Raw genomic sequence first — 15,785 nt, 5'->3', positions numbered from 1 at the left:
AGCCGTCCTCCTCGTCCCTTGCTTTGAGAGACAATACAGTTGAAACCAACATTTAAAACCCCACCTTTTTTTTAAAAAAAAGGAAGATGGAAGCTGAAACAAAAAGTTAAGAGGTTCTGCTTCCTCTTGAAACTTAAGACGCACATAACATAAGACGCACACACATTTCCCCTTACTTTTTAGGAGGGGAAAAGTGAGTCTTACAGAGCAAAAAATACGGTATCTGCTGAACTGACAAGAAGCGTGGCTGTTTCCTAAAAGGGGGAAGTGGAAATGATGGGTTCAGGTTTTGCCAATAAAAAATAACCCCCACGTGGTTGATCAGCAGTCCTTGATATTTTTTTTCGGGGGGAGGCAAGCTAGCTGAACAGGGCCTAGATGGTGCTCTGTGCATTTTGATTCTGAAACCTCGGCAGTTACTTGGCTTGGCCCGTCACAACCGTGAGATGCTGTCACCGTGGCTACAAAATGGAGGGGGAAGTTGGCGCCTCCCGGGTGTTGCAGGACTACAACTCACATCATCCATGACAACTGGCCATACTGCTTGGGCTGATGGGAGTTGGGAGTCCCAACAATATCAGGAGAGCCACACGCGTGCCCCAACCCTGCTATAAGCAGCTTGAATCAATTGAGCCAAATCACATATAGCAAAATGGGGTGGTGGGTGGGGGAACAAACCTTGGGAGCTTTAGTCGAGCAGTAAGTCTTCACACAGTTACATTCATGGAAGAACTGACCCATCTTCTTTTCGGATGCCTTCCAGGGCATCAGAACCTGAAATCCATGAGCAGCATTGGTTTTGGATCGGCTTGAATCGCCGGGACCCGGGACTTGAGAGGAGCTGGCGATGGAGTGATGGTCTTGGGGTGAGTGATGGTTTGCTTAACCTATTTAAAAAAAAAAGCACACCAAGGACTCATAGAATCATAGAATCATAGAATCACAGAGTTGGAAGAGACCACAAGGGCCATCGAGTCCAACCCCCTGCCAAGCAGGAAACACCATCAGAGCACTCCTGACATATGGTTGTCAAGCCTCTGCTTAAAGACCTCCAAAGAAGGAGACTCCACCACACTTCTTGGCAGCAAATTCCACTGTCGAACAGCTCTTACTGTCAGGAAGTTCTTCCTAATGTTTAGGTGGAATCTTCTTTCTTGTAGTTTGGATCCATTGCTCCGTGTCCGCTTCTCTGGAGCAGCAGAAAACAACCTTTCTCCCTCCTCTATGTGACATCCTTTTATATATTTGAACATGGCTATCATATCACCCCTTAACCTCCTCTTCTCCAGGCTAAACATGCCCAGCTCCCTTAGCCGTTCCTCATAAGGCATCGTTTCCAGGCCTTTGACCATTTTGGTTGCCCTCCTCTGGACACGTTCCAGTTTGTCAGTGTCCTTCTTGAACTGTGGTGCCCAGAACTGGACACAGTACTCCAGGTGAGGTCTGACCAGAGCAGAATACAGTGGCACTATTACTTCCCTTGATCTAGATGCTATACTCCTATTGATGCAGCCCAGAATTGCATTGGCTTTTTTAGCTGCCGCGTCACACTGTTGGCTCATGTCAAGTTTGTGGTCAACCAAGACTCCTAGACTCAATAAAGACTCCAAGACTCAATAAAGATTACAAATTCTAACAGAGATTACAAACGCTAACTCATAAATATATGTATATATGGTATATAATACTGTTTTATAATTTAGGATTGTTTCATAATTTATGATAATTTAGAATCTAAACGTATTTTCATGTAATGTTTGATACTTCCAGCTGATGAATACATCGAAACAGGGCCTGTCCTGGCTTCTAATCCATAATTGACTTTTGCCTTCTGCTCTGTGATTGAAACTGAGTCTCCATCTGCAAGCTGATAAGGATCAACATTATTGTTGAGTAAAAAAGAAAAAATCTTTGTAACGAATTATTGTGTTATACATACAGTGGTACCTCGGCTTAAGTAATTAATTTGTTCCGGAGGTCCGTACTTAACCTGAAACTGTTCTTAACCAGAAGCATCACTTTAGCTAATGGGGCCGCCGCGCTGCCGGAGCACGATTTCTGTTCTCATCCTGAAGCAAAGTTCTTAACCCAAGGTACTATTTCTGGGTTAGCGGAGTCTGTAACCTAAAGCGTATGTAACCTGAGGTACCACTGTATCTTTATGAGTTAGAGTTTGTAATCTCTGTTAGAATTTGTAATCTTTATTTGCGTTTGTAATTCTTGTCAGAATACAGTACATACTTTTGAATGGATTAGTTTTTGTTACTATTGGCTATTGACTTGTGAGTAGGGACCACTCCCACTATTGAAACTTACATTGGCGTGCTTTTTTTCTTGGTATATTTAATAACAAGAACTCCAACCTATTCAAAAGGCACTGGGAACAGAGATGTGTGTGTGTTTGTGTGTGTGTGTGTGTGTGTGTGTGTGTGTGTGTGTGTGTGTTTTAACAAAGTACTCCTGTCGGGAGATCAAGTAAAATGGAATGCCTCTGCTGTTATTTAGAGGGTAAAGACGACCAGGAGTTGTGTATTGATGGAGAAATACGAATCTGACAAAAGGTCCCAAGAGTTATTTTGTCAGAACAGTATCTGAATTGATGCCTATTCTTTGATATCTTAAAATTGTCACCTCTTCTTTATTTCAGAGATTCTTTTCTGTTTGCTCTGTCTTTGTTGATATTTTGTCGATACAGAATTCGTTAGAGATGCAAATAAATAAATAAATAAATAAATGCAAACTTCCAACGTAAAAAAAACCCAAACCAGAGTTATTTTGTCAGGTGGCTTGCTGGAAATCACAGCTCTCTTTTTACTAATGTATTAAGGCTTCTTCTGTTAAGGAGCCACCATAAGAAACCCAGACCTCTCTCGATGCTTGTTTGTTGCCAAGGTAGAGGAAAATGCATTTGAGATAATGCAGAGCACAGTGTGGAGTGGGAATTCCTTCTGGTGGGTGGAAAGAGGAAAGTATTCATGTCACTGCGCTCAACCGAGTTGGATCCTAAGGCATGGGTAGGTAAACTAAGGCCCGGGGGCCGAATCCGGCCCAATTGCCTTCTAAATCTGGCCCGCAGACGGTCCAGGAATCAGTGTGTTTTTACTTGAGTAGAATGTGCACCTTTATTTAAAATGCATCTCTGGGTTATTTGTGGGGCCTGCCTGGTGTTTTTACATGAGTAGAATGTGATTTTATTTAAAATGCATCTCTGGGTTATTTGTGGGGCATAGGAATGCGTTCATTTCCCCCCAAAAAATATAGTCCGGCCCCCCCACAAGGTCTGAGGGACAGTGGACTGGCCCCCTGCCGAAAAAGTTTGCTGACCCCTGACCTAAGGCTTCAGTTGACTAAGCAGGACATTGAGGGATTAACAACAACAACAAAAAATTTATTTATACCCCGCCCATCTGGCTGGGCTTCCCCAGACACTCTGGGGGGCTTCCAAAAAAATATTAAAATACTGTAATACATCAAAAAATAACTTGCCCTCCCCCATCTTTCTTTTGCCTTCAGTTCTCCTACCATAACTTTGACCGCAGCAATCACGACGACGAGGACATCCGGAACTGTGCGGCTCTGGACTTGGCATCCTTGCAGTGGATGCCTCTTCAGTGCGACGCTCAACTGGACTGGATCTGCAAACTGCCCAAAGGTGCCTGGAATGGCGATGGGTTGGCCGGGAGGGGAAGAGTTAGCCACAGTAAAGAACTTTGCAGTCACCTCTTTCATGTCTACGTATCTACAAACGTAAGATTTTGAAGGAGGATTCTTGAGGTAATGTTCAGCCAACTCAATAATGTCCATTAAGCGAAGGAGTTAAGTACCTTGCCTGGGCTTCAGGAGGGTTTTGTTTACAGCTTAATATCTTCATCGGTCACTACAGTGTGCTATGAGTTACCGTATTTTTTGCTCTATAAGACTCACTTTTTCCCTCCGAAAAAGTAAGGGGAAATGTGTGTGCATCTTACGGAGCGAATACAGGCTGCGCAGCTATCCCAGAAGCCAGAACAGTAAGAGGGATCACTGCGCAGCGATCCCTCTTGCTGTTCTGGCTTCTGAGATTCAGAATATTATTTTTTCTTGTTTTCCTCCTCCAAAAGCTAGGTGCGTCTTATGGTCTGGTGCGTCTTATAGAGTGAAAAATACGGTAATTTTAATACCATTTGGCCTGCCAGGTTGAGGATTCTTTTGTGGCTGACCTCTTTGGGGGTTTTTTATTGGGGTTTAGTGCCTGCTTTCATTTTTACTGCTGTTTATTTTTGCTGCCGTTGGTTGCATGACTAATGTTTCAGTCTATGTTACTGTTTTGAAAAAACGCTATAAGCTGCCCTGAGCATGGCAAATTTCTACGCGAGTGTGAGGTGTACAAAGATTGTTGTATTAAGTGCATCTGTTTCTTGTCAGTTCCTCAAATAGGATTATCTTCCCAAGATAACTTGGTGTCCCTACTTAATGGGTATGTTAATATTTTTAGAATAACAAAATTTCTCAGCTTCACTAGTTCATACTAAGATTACTGAACCTCTCAGGGACATTCTGTCTTCCTTCTGGTGTCTGTGTTTGACTTCCACCCTCTCCCCACAATCTAACCCTTTCTATTTTTTAAAAAATTAATGTTTAATTATTTCTTTGATATATGTTTGAATGTGTATAAAGACAAGTAGCCGAATTCCAATAAACAAAGGATGAGGGTTGCTCCTCCTTCATAACCAGCAGGGATTGCAGTACAGAAAGGATAGGGGGAATATCTTACTTTCCTGAAGGAGCCTTTCGTTCTGAATCAGGAACTGAAATGAATTCTGGGCCAGGCCCAGCGCATCTCCCTTGCTCACTTGCTGATCGTGTGCTGTTGTTTAATAGGCACTGATGTGAAAGAGCCGGAGACAACCGTTCAAGGTGAGTGAATATTTCCACCCCCCTCATCCCATGTGGCAAAGCCTCTTTTGTGCAGAGATCGCTCTTGTCTCCACCCCCCGCCCCATACTCCTGGACTTGTGGACGCAAAAAACGAGTGTGTATGTGTGTGTTTTCTGGATGAATGCAAGCTAGAGGAAACACAGTGCCAACTTCCCGCCTCTGTTGTACTGCGCTGTTGGCATTGTGCTTTTAGAGCGGTGTTTCTCAAACTTGGGTCCCCAGGTGGACTACAACTCCCATCATCCCTAGCTAGTAGGACCGGTGGTCAGGGATGATGGGAGTTGTAGTCCAACAACACCTGGGGACCCAAAAGTCTGAGAAAGGTTTGTTGGGAAACTGTGTACGTGCAGCTACTCACACAGAGTCAATTAAGGTTTGGCAGACAGCCAGAAGGGAATCTGAAGGAGTAGGTCTGCCTGGTGATAACAGAGGCATGGAGACCGCTCCCTGATTGGTCAAGCTCTCTCAAGGGAGTGATAATTAATGGCCTACTAACTAGAATGTGTTCAGAGTTCAGAGGTTCAGAACTATGTCAGTGTAGGAATTGTGAGTCGTATCAGAGAGAGCTAGCAAAAGATCCATGTTCTGTTCCTGGAAATAGTCTACTGTATATAATAAACACCTAACTACAAGTTCCTGGTTCTTGCTTCGTCTATCCTGTCTGCAGCCAAGTCGCCAATTGCTTCCGTGGATTCCGCGTTTACTCTGCTAGGTCTGGCTAAGATCCTGCAACTAGTCAAGAAAGTTGCGAAACACCAAATAGGTTTTGCCATTAAGGTTCAGCAAGGTGGTCTTGTCAAGGATTGGTAGAGTGCTGCCAGCAGTCTTATGTGGCACTGCCCCTTGCTCTCTCAGCTGAGATGATGTGGGGTCTGCAGTTGGGAATGTGGGCTATGTCCCTGGGAAAGGGAGTTATGTGTTATACCAAGCTTATGTCAAAAGCAGGCAACAGAAATATCAGCTAACTGAATAGATAGAGTTGGATCCCTCTCAGCTATAGGCCTGCAGAGGTCAAGTATGAGTTTAAGAAGCCTGCACTCATGTACCTAGCTTCATCCAGGTCTAGAAATAGAATAGCTATGCTGGAGGCAGCATGGAAAACAGGGCGACTGAACCATCTTGACTTCTGATTATTTATCTTACTGAAGAAAAGAATGTTTTTGATGTAGGAAAAAGGCAGCAGGGCTGTGTGTGTGTTTGTGTATTTGTGCCTGCATAATGTGACGGAGGTTTACGAAACCATGAGTGATGTGGAGAAACTGAGATCCCATGAGGTCTGGCTAGTGCTAACTTTGGCTTTCTTTCAGTGCCAGGTTAAGACCTGGTTATTCTCTCGGGGTCTTTATGAATTGTTAATTCTGCAGCCTAACATGATGGTATTTGCAGCTCTGCATTTTAAGTCAGACGCAGTGATTTATACTTTTGCTCCTGCTATATTCGTGTAAACGTTTTGAATGAATTGTGTGCCCTGCTAAGAGATCAGTGCGATGCAGAGCAGGCTATAAATATTTTCAGAAACAAATAGTGGAGACATTCATCTCCCAGCCTCAACGCCTGGGGCACCTATTCTTGAAACTGATAGGAATAATAATAATAATAATAATAATAATAATAATAATAATTTTATTTATACCCCGCCCATCTGGCTGGGTTCCCCTAGCCACTCTAGGCAGGTTCCAACAAAATACTAAAATACAATGAAACATCAAACATTAAAAACTTCCCCAAACATGTTTAAGAAAAACAATCAGTGCTTCTTTACACAACACATCATTAACCTATGAAATTCATGACCCCAGGATGTTGAGGTGGCATTTAGCATTACAGTGGTACCTTGGTTCTCAAACTTAATCCACTCCAGAAGTCCGTTCCTAAACCAAAGCGTTCCAAAACCAAGGCGTGCTTTCCCATAGAAAGTAATGCAAAACGGATTAATTCGTTCCAGTCTTTTAAAAATAACCCCTAAAACAGCAATTTAACATGAATTTTACTATCTAACGAGACCACTGATCCATAAAATGAAAGCAATAATCAATGTAGTGCACCATAAAATAAATAAGACAGTATTGTAGATGATAAAAATTAAAATTGATTTTTTTTTTCTTACCTACCTGCACTGTGTGACTTCCGAAATGTTCAAAAACCAAGGCGCAGCTTCTGATTGGTGCAGGCACCCCGGAAACAATAGCTGACAGCTGCATTGGATGTTCGGCTTCTGAGAAACATTCAAAAACTGAAACACTTATTTCTGGGTTTTCGGTGTTTGGGAACCAAGGTGTTTGAGTTCCAAGGTGTTTGAGAACCAAGGTACCACTGTAAAAGCCTTTAAAATTGGATACATTAATGTAAGATCCAACTTCCATGCCAGCTGGGAGTGCAACACCCATATTTCAAGGCAGGAGTCATCTAACGTCCAGATTCTGGGAATAAGCAACAGAGCAGGAGTGGCCGTGAGTTTTTATTGGGGCATGTGTGCTACATGGCTGGCCAGGATGGAATTAATGAATAAAGTAGGGACACAGGTGGCACTGCGGTCTAAGCCACTGAGCCTCTTGGGCTTGCCAATCAGAAGGTCGGCGGTTCGAATCCCTGCAATGGAGTGAGCTCCTGTTGCTCTGTCCCATCTTCTGCCAACCTAGCAATTTGAAAGCACGCCAGTTCAAGTAGATAAATGGGTACCGCTGTGGCAGGAAGGTAAACGGCGTTTCCATGTGCTCTGGTTTCCGTCACGGTGTTCCGTTGCACCAGAAGCGGCTTAGTCCTGCTGGCCACATGACCCGGAAAGCTGTCTGAGGACAAACGCCGGCTCCTTTGACCTGAAAGCGAGATGAGTGCCGCAACCCCATAGTCACCTTTGACTGGACTTAAATGTCCAGGGGTCCTTTAAAAGGTAAAGGGACCCCTGACCATTAGGTCCAGTCATGGCCAACACTGGGGTTGCGGCGCTCAACTCGCTTTATTGGTTGAGGGAGCCGGCGTACATGTGGCCAGCATGACTAAGCCGCTTCTGGCGAACCAGAGCAGCGCACGGAAACGCCGTTCACCTTCCCGCCGGAGCGGTACCTGTTTATCTACTTGCACTTTGACGAGCTTTCAAACTGCTAGGTTGGCAGGAGCAGGGACCGAGCAACGGGAGCTCACCCCGTCGCAGGGATTCGAACCGCTGACCTTCCGATCGGCAAGCCGTAGGCTCAGTGGTTTAGACCACAGCGCCACCCGCGTCCCTCCAGGGGTCCTTTACCTTTTACGTTTTAACCTAATGAACAAACATGGTACTGTGTTAGAATCTACACAGTCTGGTCAACCCGTCTGCGTAAGAAAACATAGAATGTGCCTTCTGAGTCTATGCTGGAAGAGAATTAGGTTGACTAGATAGCTGCGTTGACACTTGGAAGAGTTGCAGCTCTTCGGACAGGGGGCATCTAAGGGAAATACGAGGTTTTGGTGGTATTAGCTGCCTCAAGCAATCTCCACCTGGAAAGCACCAAGTTTCCCAAGGGTCTCTTAACACATCCCGTTTCTCCACAGCGAGCAATGAGTGGGTGAAATACCAAGATGCTGAGTACAAGTTCTTTGACCATCATTCAACTTGGGTACAGGCTCAGAGGATCTGCACTTGGTTCCAAGCTGAGCTGGTGTCAATTCACAATCAAGCTGAGCTGGACTTCCTGGGTCAGAACTTGAAGAAGGTAGGGAGCCACCTGGAATGGCAATGGGTTCGGGCAAAAAGGAAACAATTTTAAAAATCCCATCCGGTTGTGGCAGGGACCTTCAGGCAGGAAGGGAACGTTGATGATTAGTGGAGACTAAATTGGGTCTTCCCAAAGATTGAAGGAAAATTTACTAGGTGAGAAATGCAAGATGGCCTCCAACTTACAATAATCTTAATACATTTTCCCTGACAGAAGTCTAAGGAATGTGCTTTTGGTGTATAAATATGGGTATTAGGGTGTCAGGGAATCCATTCTAGAAGGGAAAATATGTTAAAATTACTATTAAGTGGTTGCCATATTTCATTTTTTTCACTTAGCAAATTCTCCTCAGAAGGGTCTTATAATCCTGGTAACTTTGTTTCTACTGTTAATTTACAGAATCAAAGCCTTTCTGGCCCAATTCCTTAAGATGCTTGTTATTTCCTTCCCAGACGAAAGTGAGAGGTGTATACAGAAAACAATGCAGGGATTTTAAATTTTGGTCTTTCTGCAATTAGGTAGCATCATGCTCTCAACCTTTTATAGAGTGGAAGCTCACAGGGCTATTGCAAGGGTTTTAAAGAAATTTCTTTTAGTTTACGAATATATGTATATTGTTCTACACACAAGAGCAGCATAACATAATCGACTAGACAAGTTAAATGCCTGCTTGAAGAATTTTTTTTTCAAGACTGCAGCAAAGGCATAGTGAGCTGCTGCTTCTGATCTTCTTCTCCCAGTTAGTGTTTCACACAGCAATAACCAATAATAATAATAAAAATAACAATAAACACAGCTTTATTGTTGTATTCCAAGTGCTCTTCATTTCTTTATTTGATATATAAAAATACTTGTCTGTTACAATTTAGTTAAAAGTTTCAAAGCTCTTTATAATTAAATACAGTAAGAATGGAAATAAAAATTAAAATGGATAATCAGCTATTATGGATACTTAATTATGGATACATAAGCTGGGCGGCAAAGAAAACTTCCCAGCAAACATTGGACAGTTAACATAGAAGGTGCATGCTGAATCAGTTTGGTATCAGTTTTGGTATCAGTTTGATAATCAGATGAGCCTCACCAACTCATGGGACAACTACAGATGACCTCAGTGATTGAGCTGGGAAATAATAATAATAATAATAATAATAATAATAATAATAATTTTACCCCGCCCATCTTGAGGGGTTTGCCCAGCCACTCTAAGTGCCTTCCAACAAAATATTAAAAATACAGTAAAACATCAGACATTAAAAACTTCCCTAAACAGGGCTGCCTTCAGATGTCTTCTATAAGTCAGATAGTTTATTTCCTTGAGGGCGTTCCACAGGGCGTGCGCCACTACCGAGAAGGCCCCTCTGCCTGGTTCTCTGTAACCTCACTTCTCTCAGGAAGGGAACCGCCAGAAGGCCCTTGGCGTTGGACCTCAGTGTCGGGGCTGAACGATGGGGGTGGAGATGCTCCTTCAGGTATACAGGGCTGAGGCTGTTTAGAGCTTTAAATAATAATAATTTTAGAAGGTGTTCGGGTGTCCCCTGCAGTACCCTGGACCTACGTTTTTCAGTGCTGTGTAAATCAAGACAAGTCTGGGACACGGGTGGCACTGTGGGTTAAACCACAGAGCCTAGGACTTGCCGATCAGAAGGTCGGCGGTTCGAATCCCCGCGACGGGGTGAGCTCCTGTTGTTCAGTCCCAGCTCCTGCCAACCTAGCGGTTCAAAAGCACATCAAAGTGCAAGTAGATAAATAGGGAAGGTAAACGGTGTTTCTGTATGCTGCTCTGGTTTTCCAGCGGCTTAGTTATGCTGACCCGGAAGCTGTACGCCGGCTCCCTCGGCCAATAAAGCAAGATGAGCGCCGCAACCCCAGAGTCGGCCACGACTGGACCTAATGGTCAGGGGTCCCTTTACCTTTACCTTAAATCAATACAAGGACCTTGAACCTGTCATGTCACGTGTTGGCAGCTATGTGTTCCCATAGCCATTGCATTCTGCACCAGCTGGAGTTTCCAGACCAGGGCCAAGGGCAGCCCCACACAATGTGCATCCTAGTGATCCAGCCTTATGGTCACCCGTGCATGGACAGCAGTGATTAGGCAGCAATTCTGTAGGGTAGGCAGTGGGTGCCAGCACAAAATGACTGCTATGCACAGGCAAAAACAAAAGGTGCGGGGACTCCATGCTGGTATCATCACACAAAAAGAGCCTGGTGGGAGGCAATCTGAAGATCAAGGTGGCTCAGACAGTCTTTTCGTTCTCCCCCTTGACATTATTGCGTATAATTGAGAGCCAGTGTGGTGTGGTGGTTAAGAGCAATAGACTTGTAATCTGGTGAACCGGGTTCGCTTCCCTGCTCCTCCACATGCAGCTGCTGGGTGACCTTGGGCTAGTCACACTTCTCTGAAGTCTCTCAGCCCCACTCACCTCACAGAGTGTTTGTTGTGGGGGAGGAAGGGAAAGGAGATTGTTAGCCGCTTTGAGACTCCTGAAGGGGAGTGAAAGGCGGGATATCAAATCCAAACTCTTTTTCTTCTTCTAATTCTTCCTTTGGCCAGTTTTCAAGGGGACAGGAGCAGCACTGGTGGATTGGGCTGAGCACCTATGAGAATGATGGACGATTTCGGTGAGTCTCTCTATTAAGTGTCTACTGTCCTAGAAGCATTTTTTGGTGTGTCTTACATTCCTGCTTGTGTTCAAAATGCGGAAACCTCCCCAATGTGTTGTTTGCCATCTCCAGGTGGTCTGATTATTCTCTCTTGAACTTCATCTCGTGGGCACCAGGAAAACCCCGGCCCATCACCAAGGACAGGAAGTGTGTGTACATGACTGCTAGCCGAGGTGGGTAATGGGCATGCAGACATTGGCCTGATATTCCTAATCAACTTACAGATCAACATCCTTCCCTATGGCCCTTTATGTCTCTGGTCTGATCAGCTCAGACCAGCCTCCTGATAATTCCTAAAAAATATTCCATCCCTCCAGACACCCATCGAACCCTGAACTTCTGGCTGATGTCCCTGAAAATATACAGTGGTACCTCGGGTTACATACGCTTCAGGTTACATACGCTCCAGGTTACAGACTCCGCTAACCCAGAAATAGTGCTTCAGGTTAAGAACTTTGCTTCAGGATGAGAACAGAAATCATGCTCCGGCGGCACGGCAGTAGCGGTAGTCCCCATTAGCTAAAATGGTGCTTCAGGTTAAGAACAGTTTCAGGTTAAGAACGGACCTCCGGAACGAATTAAGTACTTAACCCGAGGTACCACTGTATAGGGTAGGCAGTGGAAATGTTAAGATCACTGGCGTCCTAACTTATTATTGTGATGTTGTTTTTAAGCAGTTGCCTAGTCTTTAGAGTTATAATACAGTGGTACCTTGGTTCCCGAATGGCTTGGTTCCTGAACAAATCAGCTCCCGAACGCCGCAAACCCGGAAGTGAGTGATCTGGTTTGGGAACATTTTTTGGAAGCTGAACATCTGACGAGGCTTCCGCGGCTTCTGATTGAGTGCAGGAAGCTCCTGCAGCCAATCAGAAGCCGCGCCTTGGTTTTCGAACTGTTTCGGGAGTCGAACGGACTCCCGGAACGGAGTTAGTTCGAGAACCAAGGTACCACTGTACATGAACACTCACCATTTTAAAAAACAACAACAACAATTGGACAGCTGGATAAAAGAATGTTATGCCCCAAAGAGAAACCTGACCCAGGTTTGGGGTTTTTCTGTGTTGGAATTTTTTTATACAAAATGTTGGGACAGGCTGTGATGGCTGCTGTTTCTTACAGTGGTACCTCAGGTTAAGTACTTAATTCGTTCCGGAGGTCCATTCTTAACCTGAAACTGTTCTTAACCTGAAGCACCACTTTAGCTAATGGGGCCTCCCGCTGTGCCGCCGGAGCATGATTTCTGTTCTCATGCTGAAGCAAAGTTCTTAACCCCAGGTACTATTTCTGGGTTAGCGGAGTCTGTAACTTGAAGCGTATGTAACCTGAAGCGTATGTAACCCAGGGTAGCACTGTACTTTGAGATGGCTGCTGTTTCTTACTTTGAGAGTGCCATTGTAACCAAGCAAAATATAGAATCTGCTCTCATATCTTCTCCTTTCTCTCCTTCTGCAGAGGACTGGGGTGACCAGAAGTGTTTCACTGCTCTGCCTTACATCTGCAAGCGTACCAATATTACCACAGCCTCCTCGCCACCCCTGCCGGCGCCTACTCCTGGCAGCTGTGCCCAGGGCTGGCATGCTGTCGGCAATAAGGTACTTGGAAGTGCTTTCTCTGGCCCCGGGCACCATAATTCTTGGGGGGGGGCGGAGTCTGCCAGGAATGTTTGTGTGCCAGGTCCCCCCTTGAACTGGACGGGTGGTGGTGTGGAAATAATTCCTGCAGAGTATACAGAAGGGCAGAAGTTTGGCTGATGGACATTCCTGGTTCAGAAACCACTTACCCATTTAATTTCCCCCTCCTGTTCGTGAACGTATGAGAGTGTGGAGGGTAGTATATTGTGTGTCACATCTAGGACTGATGAGACATGGGTTCAGATCACTGTCCATCAGCCTAGCTTAGTGAGATTTCAGATAGATAGCTATTTCATATTGCAAGTCTGTCTGCGCAGTTGTGTGTAGTTCAATTTCCCCTTCTCTCAAATGCCTTGATATTTTTTACCTTCTTACTTCATGGTATCGTTGCAGAGAGGGGGAACCATCTCGAGCTTTTGGGGAGGAAAGGATGGGATAAAATTGAAAATAAATAAAATAAATGTGAAAGTCCAGTGCCAAGGGCCTTCTGGCGGTTCCCTCGTTGCGAGAAGCCAAGTTACAGGGAACCAGGCAGAGGGCCTTCTCAGTAGTGGCACCCGCCCTGTGGAATGCCCTCCCATCAGATGTCAAAGAGAAAAACAACTACCAGACTTTTAGAAGACATCTGAAGGCAGCCCTGTATCTGGAAGTTTTTTAATGTTTGATGTTTTAATTTGCTGGAAGTAACCCAGTCAGATGGGCGGTATAGAAATAATCAGCTTTTAATGTTTAATAGAATATTTTATTTTATTTTATTGTTGGAAGCCGCCCAGAGTGGCTGGAGAAACCCAGCCAGATGGGTGGGGTATAAATAATAATAATAATAATAATAATAATAATAATAATAATAATAATAATTATTATTATTATTATTATTATTATTATTATTATTATTATCATCATCATTAAGTCACAGGAGGGGAAACACATTGCCTGAAATGTCTGCTGTTTATAAATCTCCTTTTCTGTCAATTTTATAACGCAGTGCTTTAGGATTAACAGCGAAGAGCAGGTAACCTGGCAAGAGGCAAAGCGAAGGTGTGAGATTCAGGGGGCCGTGCTGGCAACCATCTCCAATTACGTCGAGCAAGGTAAGGGCCCTTTGTTCACAAGACAACATGCATGCGTGCACACACACGCACATTGCCTTGCCTTGCCTCGCCTCTGGGAACTGATCCACTTTTGGCCCAGGCAAGTGTCTTCATGAGCCAAAGAAAACCCAAGGAGCATTCAGGCATTTGCCTGAACATGTGGAAGGGTGGTCTGTGGATTTATTGTCCTGAACACTGGACTGGACTGGACCCTTGGTTTGAGGGCCTTCTCGGCAGTGGCGCCCTCCCTGTGGAACGCCCTCCCTTCAGATGTCAAGGAGATAAAGAACTAAAGAACTTTTGGAAGATGTCTGAAGGCAGCCCTGTATCAGGAAGTTTTTAATGTTTGACGTTTTGTTACGTTTTTATATGTGCTGGAAGCTGCCCAGAGTGGCTGGAGCAGCCCAGCCAGATGGGCGGGGTATAAATAAAACCATCGCCGTATTATTGTAGTGATTGCAAGAAAATTAGAACAGTCCATCATAATATATCAGGGGTCAGCAAACTTTTTCAGCAGGGGGCCGGTCCACTGTCCCTCAGACCTTGTGGGGGGCCGGACTATATTTTGGGGAAGAAAGAAAAAAAGGACAAATTCCTATGCCCCACAAATAACCCAGAGATGCATTTTAAATAAAAGCACACATTCCACTCATGTAAAAACACGCTGATTCCCGGACCGCCCGTGGGCTGGATTGAGAAGGCGATTGGGCTGGATCCGGCCCCTGGGCCTTAAGTTTGCCTACCCATGTAATATATGAAGGAATAATAGAGAACAGAGTGCCTCTGAGAAAGGACAGAATGTATTTCCTTCACCCACTGAATAAGGGTTGTCTTCCCCTCGCCCACCTCGGAGGCAGTTAAAGGCCATGCGACATCTTTTTTTAGGGGAGGCACTTGATGGAAAAACTGAACTCTGGCTTTGTAGGCCTCTAGTCCCTATGAAAACAAAGCTTTGCACCTTCATTTCACTTCCTCTAGTAACGGGCCCTTCTTCCCACTTGCAGCCTTTATAACCACTCTTCTTCCAAATGTGACCTCTGACCTGTGGATCGGCCTCCAGGATGCAAAGAAGGAGTTCCAGTGGGTGGAAGCTGAGCCTGTCAGCTTTGTGAACTGGGGTCCTGGGGAGCCCTCTGGATGCGGGGCATCCACAGCTAGTGAGAACCCGGTGAGCCAAACCCTGGGGGACCCCCTCACCCCGTTTTGTAGCTGTCTCTTTGGGGAGCCTCATCTTTTTGTGGGGATGCTATGTGTTTCATAGAGGGGCGCGGGTGGTGCTGTGGGTTAAACCACAGAGCCTAGGACTTGCCGATCAGAAGGTCGGCGGTTCGAATCCCCACGATGGGGTGAGCTCCCGTTACTCGGTCCCTGCTCCTGCCAACCTAGCAGTTTGAAAGCACGTCAAAGTGCAAGTAGATAAATAGGTACCACTCCAGCGGGAAGGTAAACGCCGTTTCCGTGCGCTGCTCTGGTTCGCCAGAAGCGGCTTAGTCATGCTGGCTACATGACCCGGAAGCTGTACGCCAGCTCCCTCGGCCAATAAAGCGAGATGAGCGCCACATGAGGGCTCCCTTTACCTTTACTGTGTGTTTCATAGAATTGTAGAATTGGAAAGGGACCCTGAGCATCATCTAGCAATGCAGGAATATGCAGTTATCCCATCCGGGAATCGAACCTGCAACCTTGGCATTATCATCACCGTGCTCTGACCGAGCTATTCCTCCCTTTGTTTCCTATGCCAATACCTTTTCGATCAGGGTGGTCCAACACGTGGCCCTCAAGGCTGT

The 15,785-nt window shown here is 45.2% G+C and overlaps 1 protein-coding gene across 1 annotated transcript in view; it reads left to right on the top strand.

Annotated features, from left to right (window-relative positions):
* Positions 1-15,785, top strand: part of MRC2 (mannose receptor C-type 2) — an 86,131-nt gene that overhangs the window by 55,972 nt on the left and 14,374 nt on the right. The window contains exons 14-22 of the mRNA XM_083582419.1: positions 764-866; positions 3,514-3,652; positions 4,861-4,896; positions 8,446-8,606; positions 11,167-11,234; positions 11,349-11,449; positions 12,729-12,868; positions 13,893-13,998; positions 15,003-15,166. Of these exons, the coding sequence (XP_083438545.1) occupies positions 764-866; positions 3,514-3,652; positions 4,861-4,896; positions 8,446-8,606; positions 11,167-11,234; positions 11,349-11,449; positions 12,729-12,868; positions 13,893-13,998; positions 15,003-15,166 (1,018 nt within the window). The remainder of the gene's footprint in view (positions 1-763; positions 867-3,513; positions 3,653-4,860; positions 4,897-8,445; positions 8,607-11,166; positions 11,235-11,348; positions 11,450-12,728; positions 12,869-13,892; positions 13,999-15,002; positions 15,167-15,785) is intronic.

This window comes from Podarcis filfolensis (assembly GCF_964270895.1).
Source record: "Podarcis filfolensis genome assembly, chromosome: 13".
NCBI lineage: Eukaryota > Metazoa > Chordata > Lepidosauria > Squamata > Lacertidae > Podarcis > Podarcis filfolensis.
Note: the sequence above shows the minus strand (reverse complement) of the source record. Positions and strands in the feature narration are given on the sequence as shown.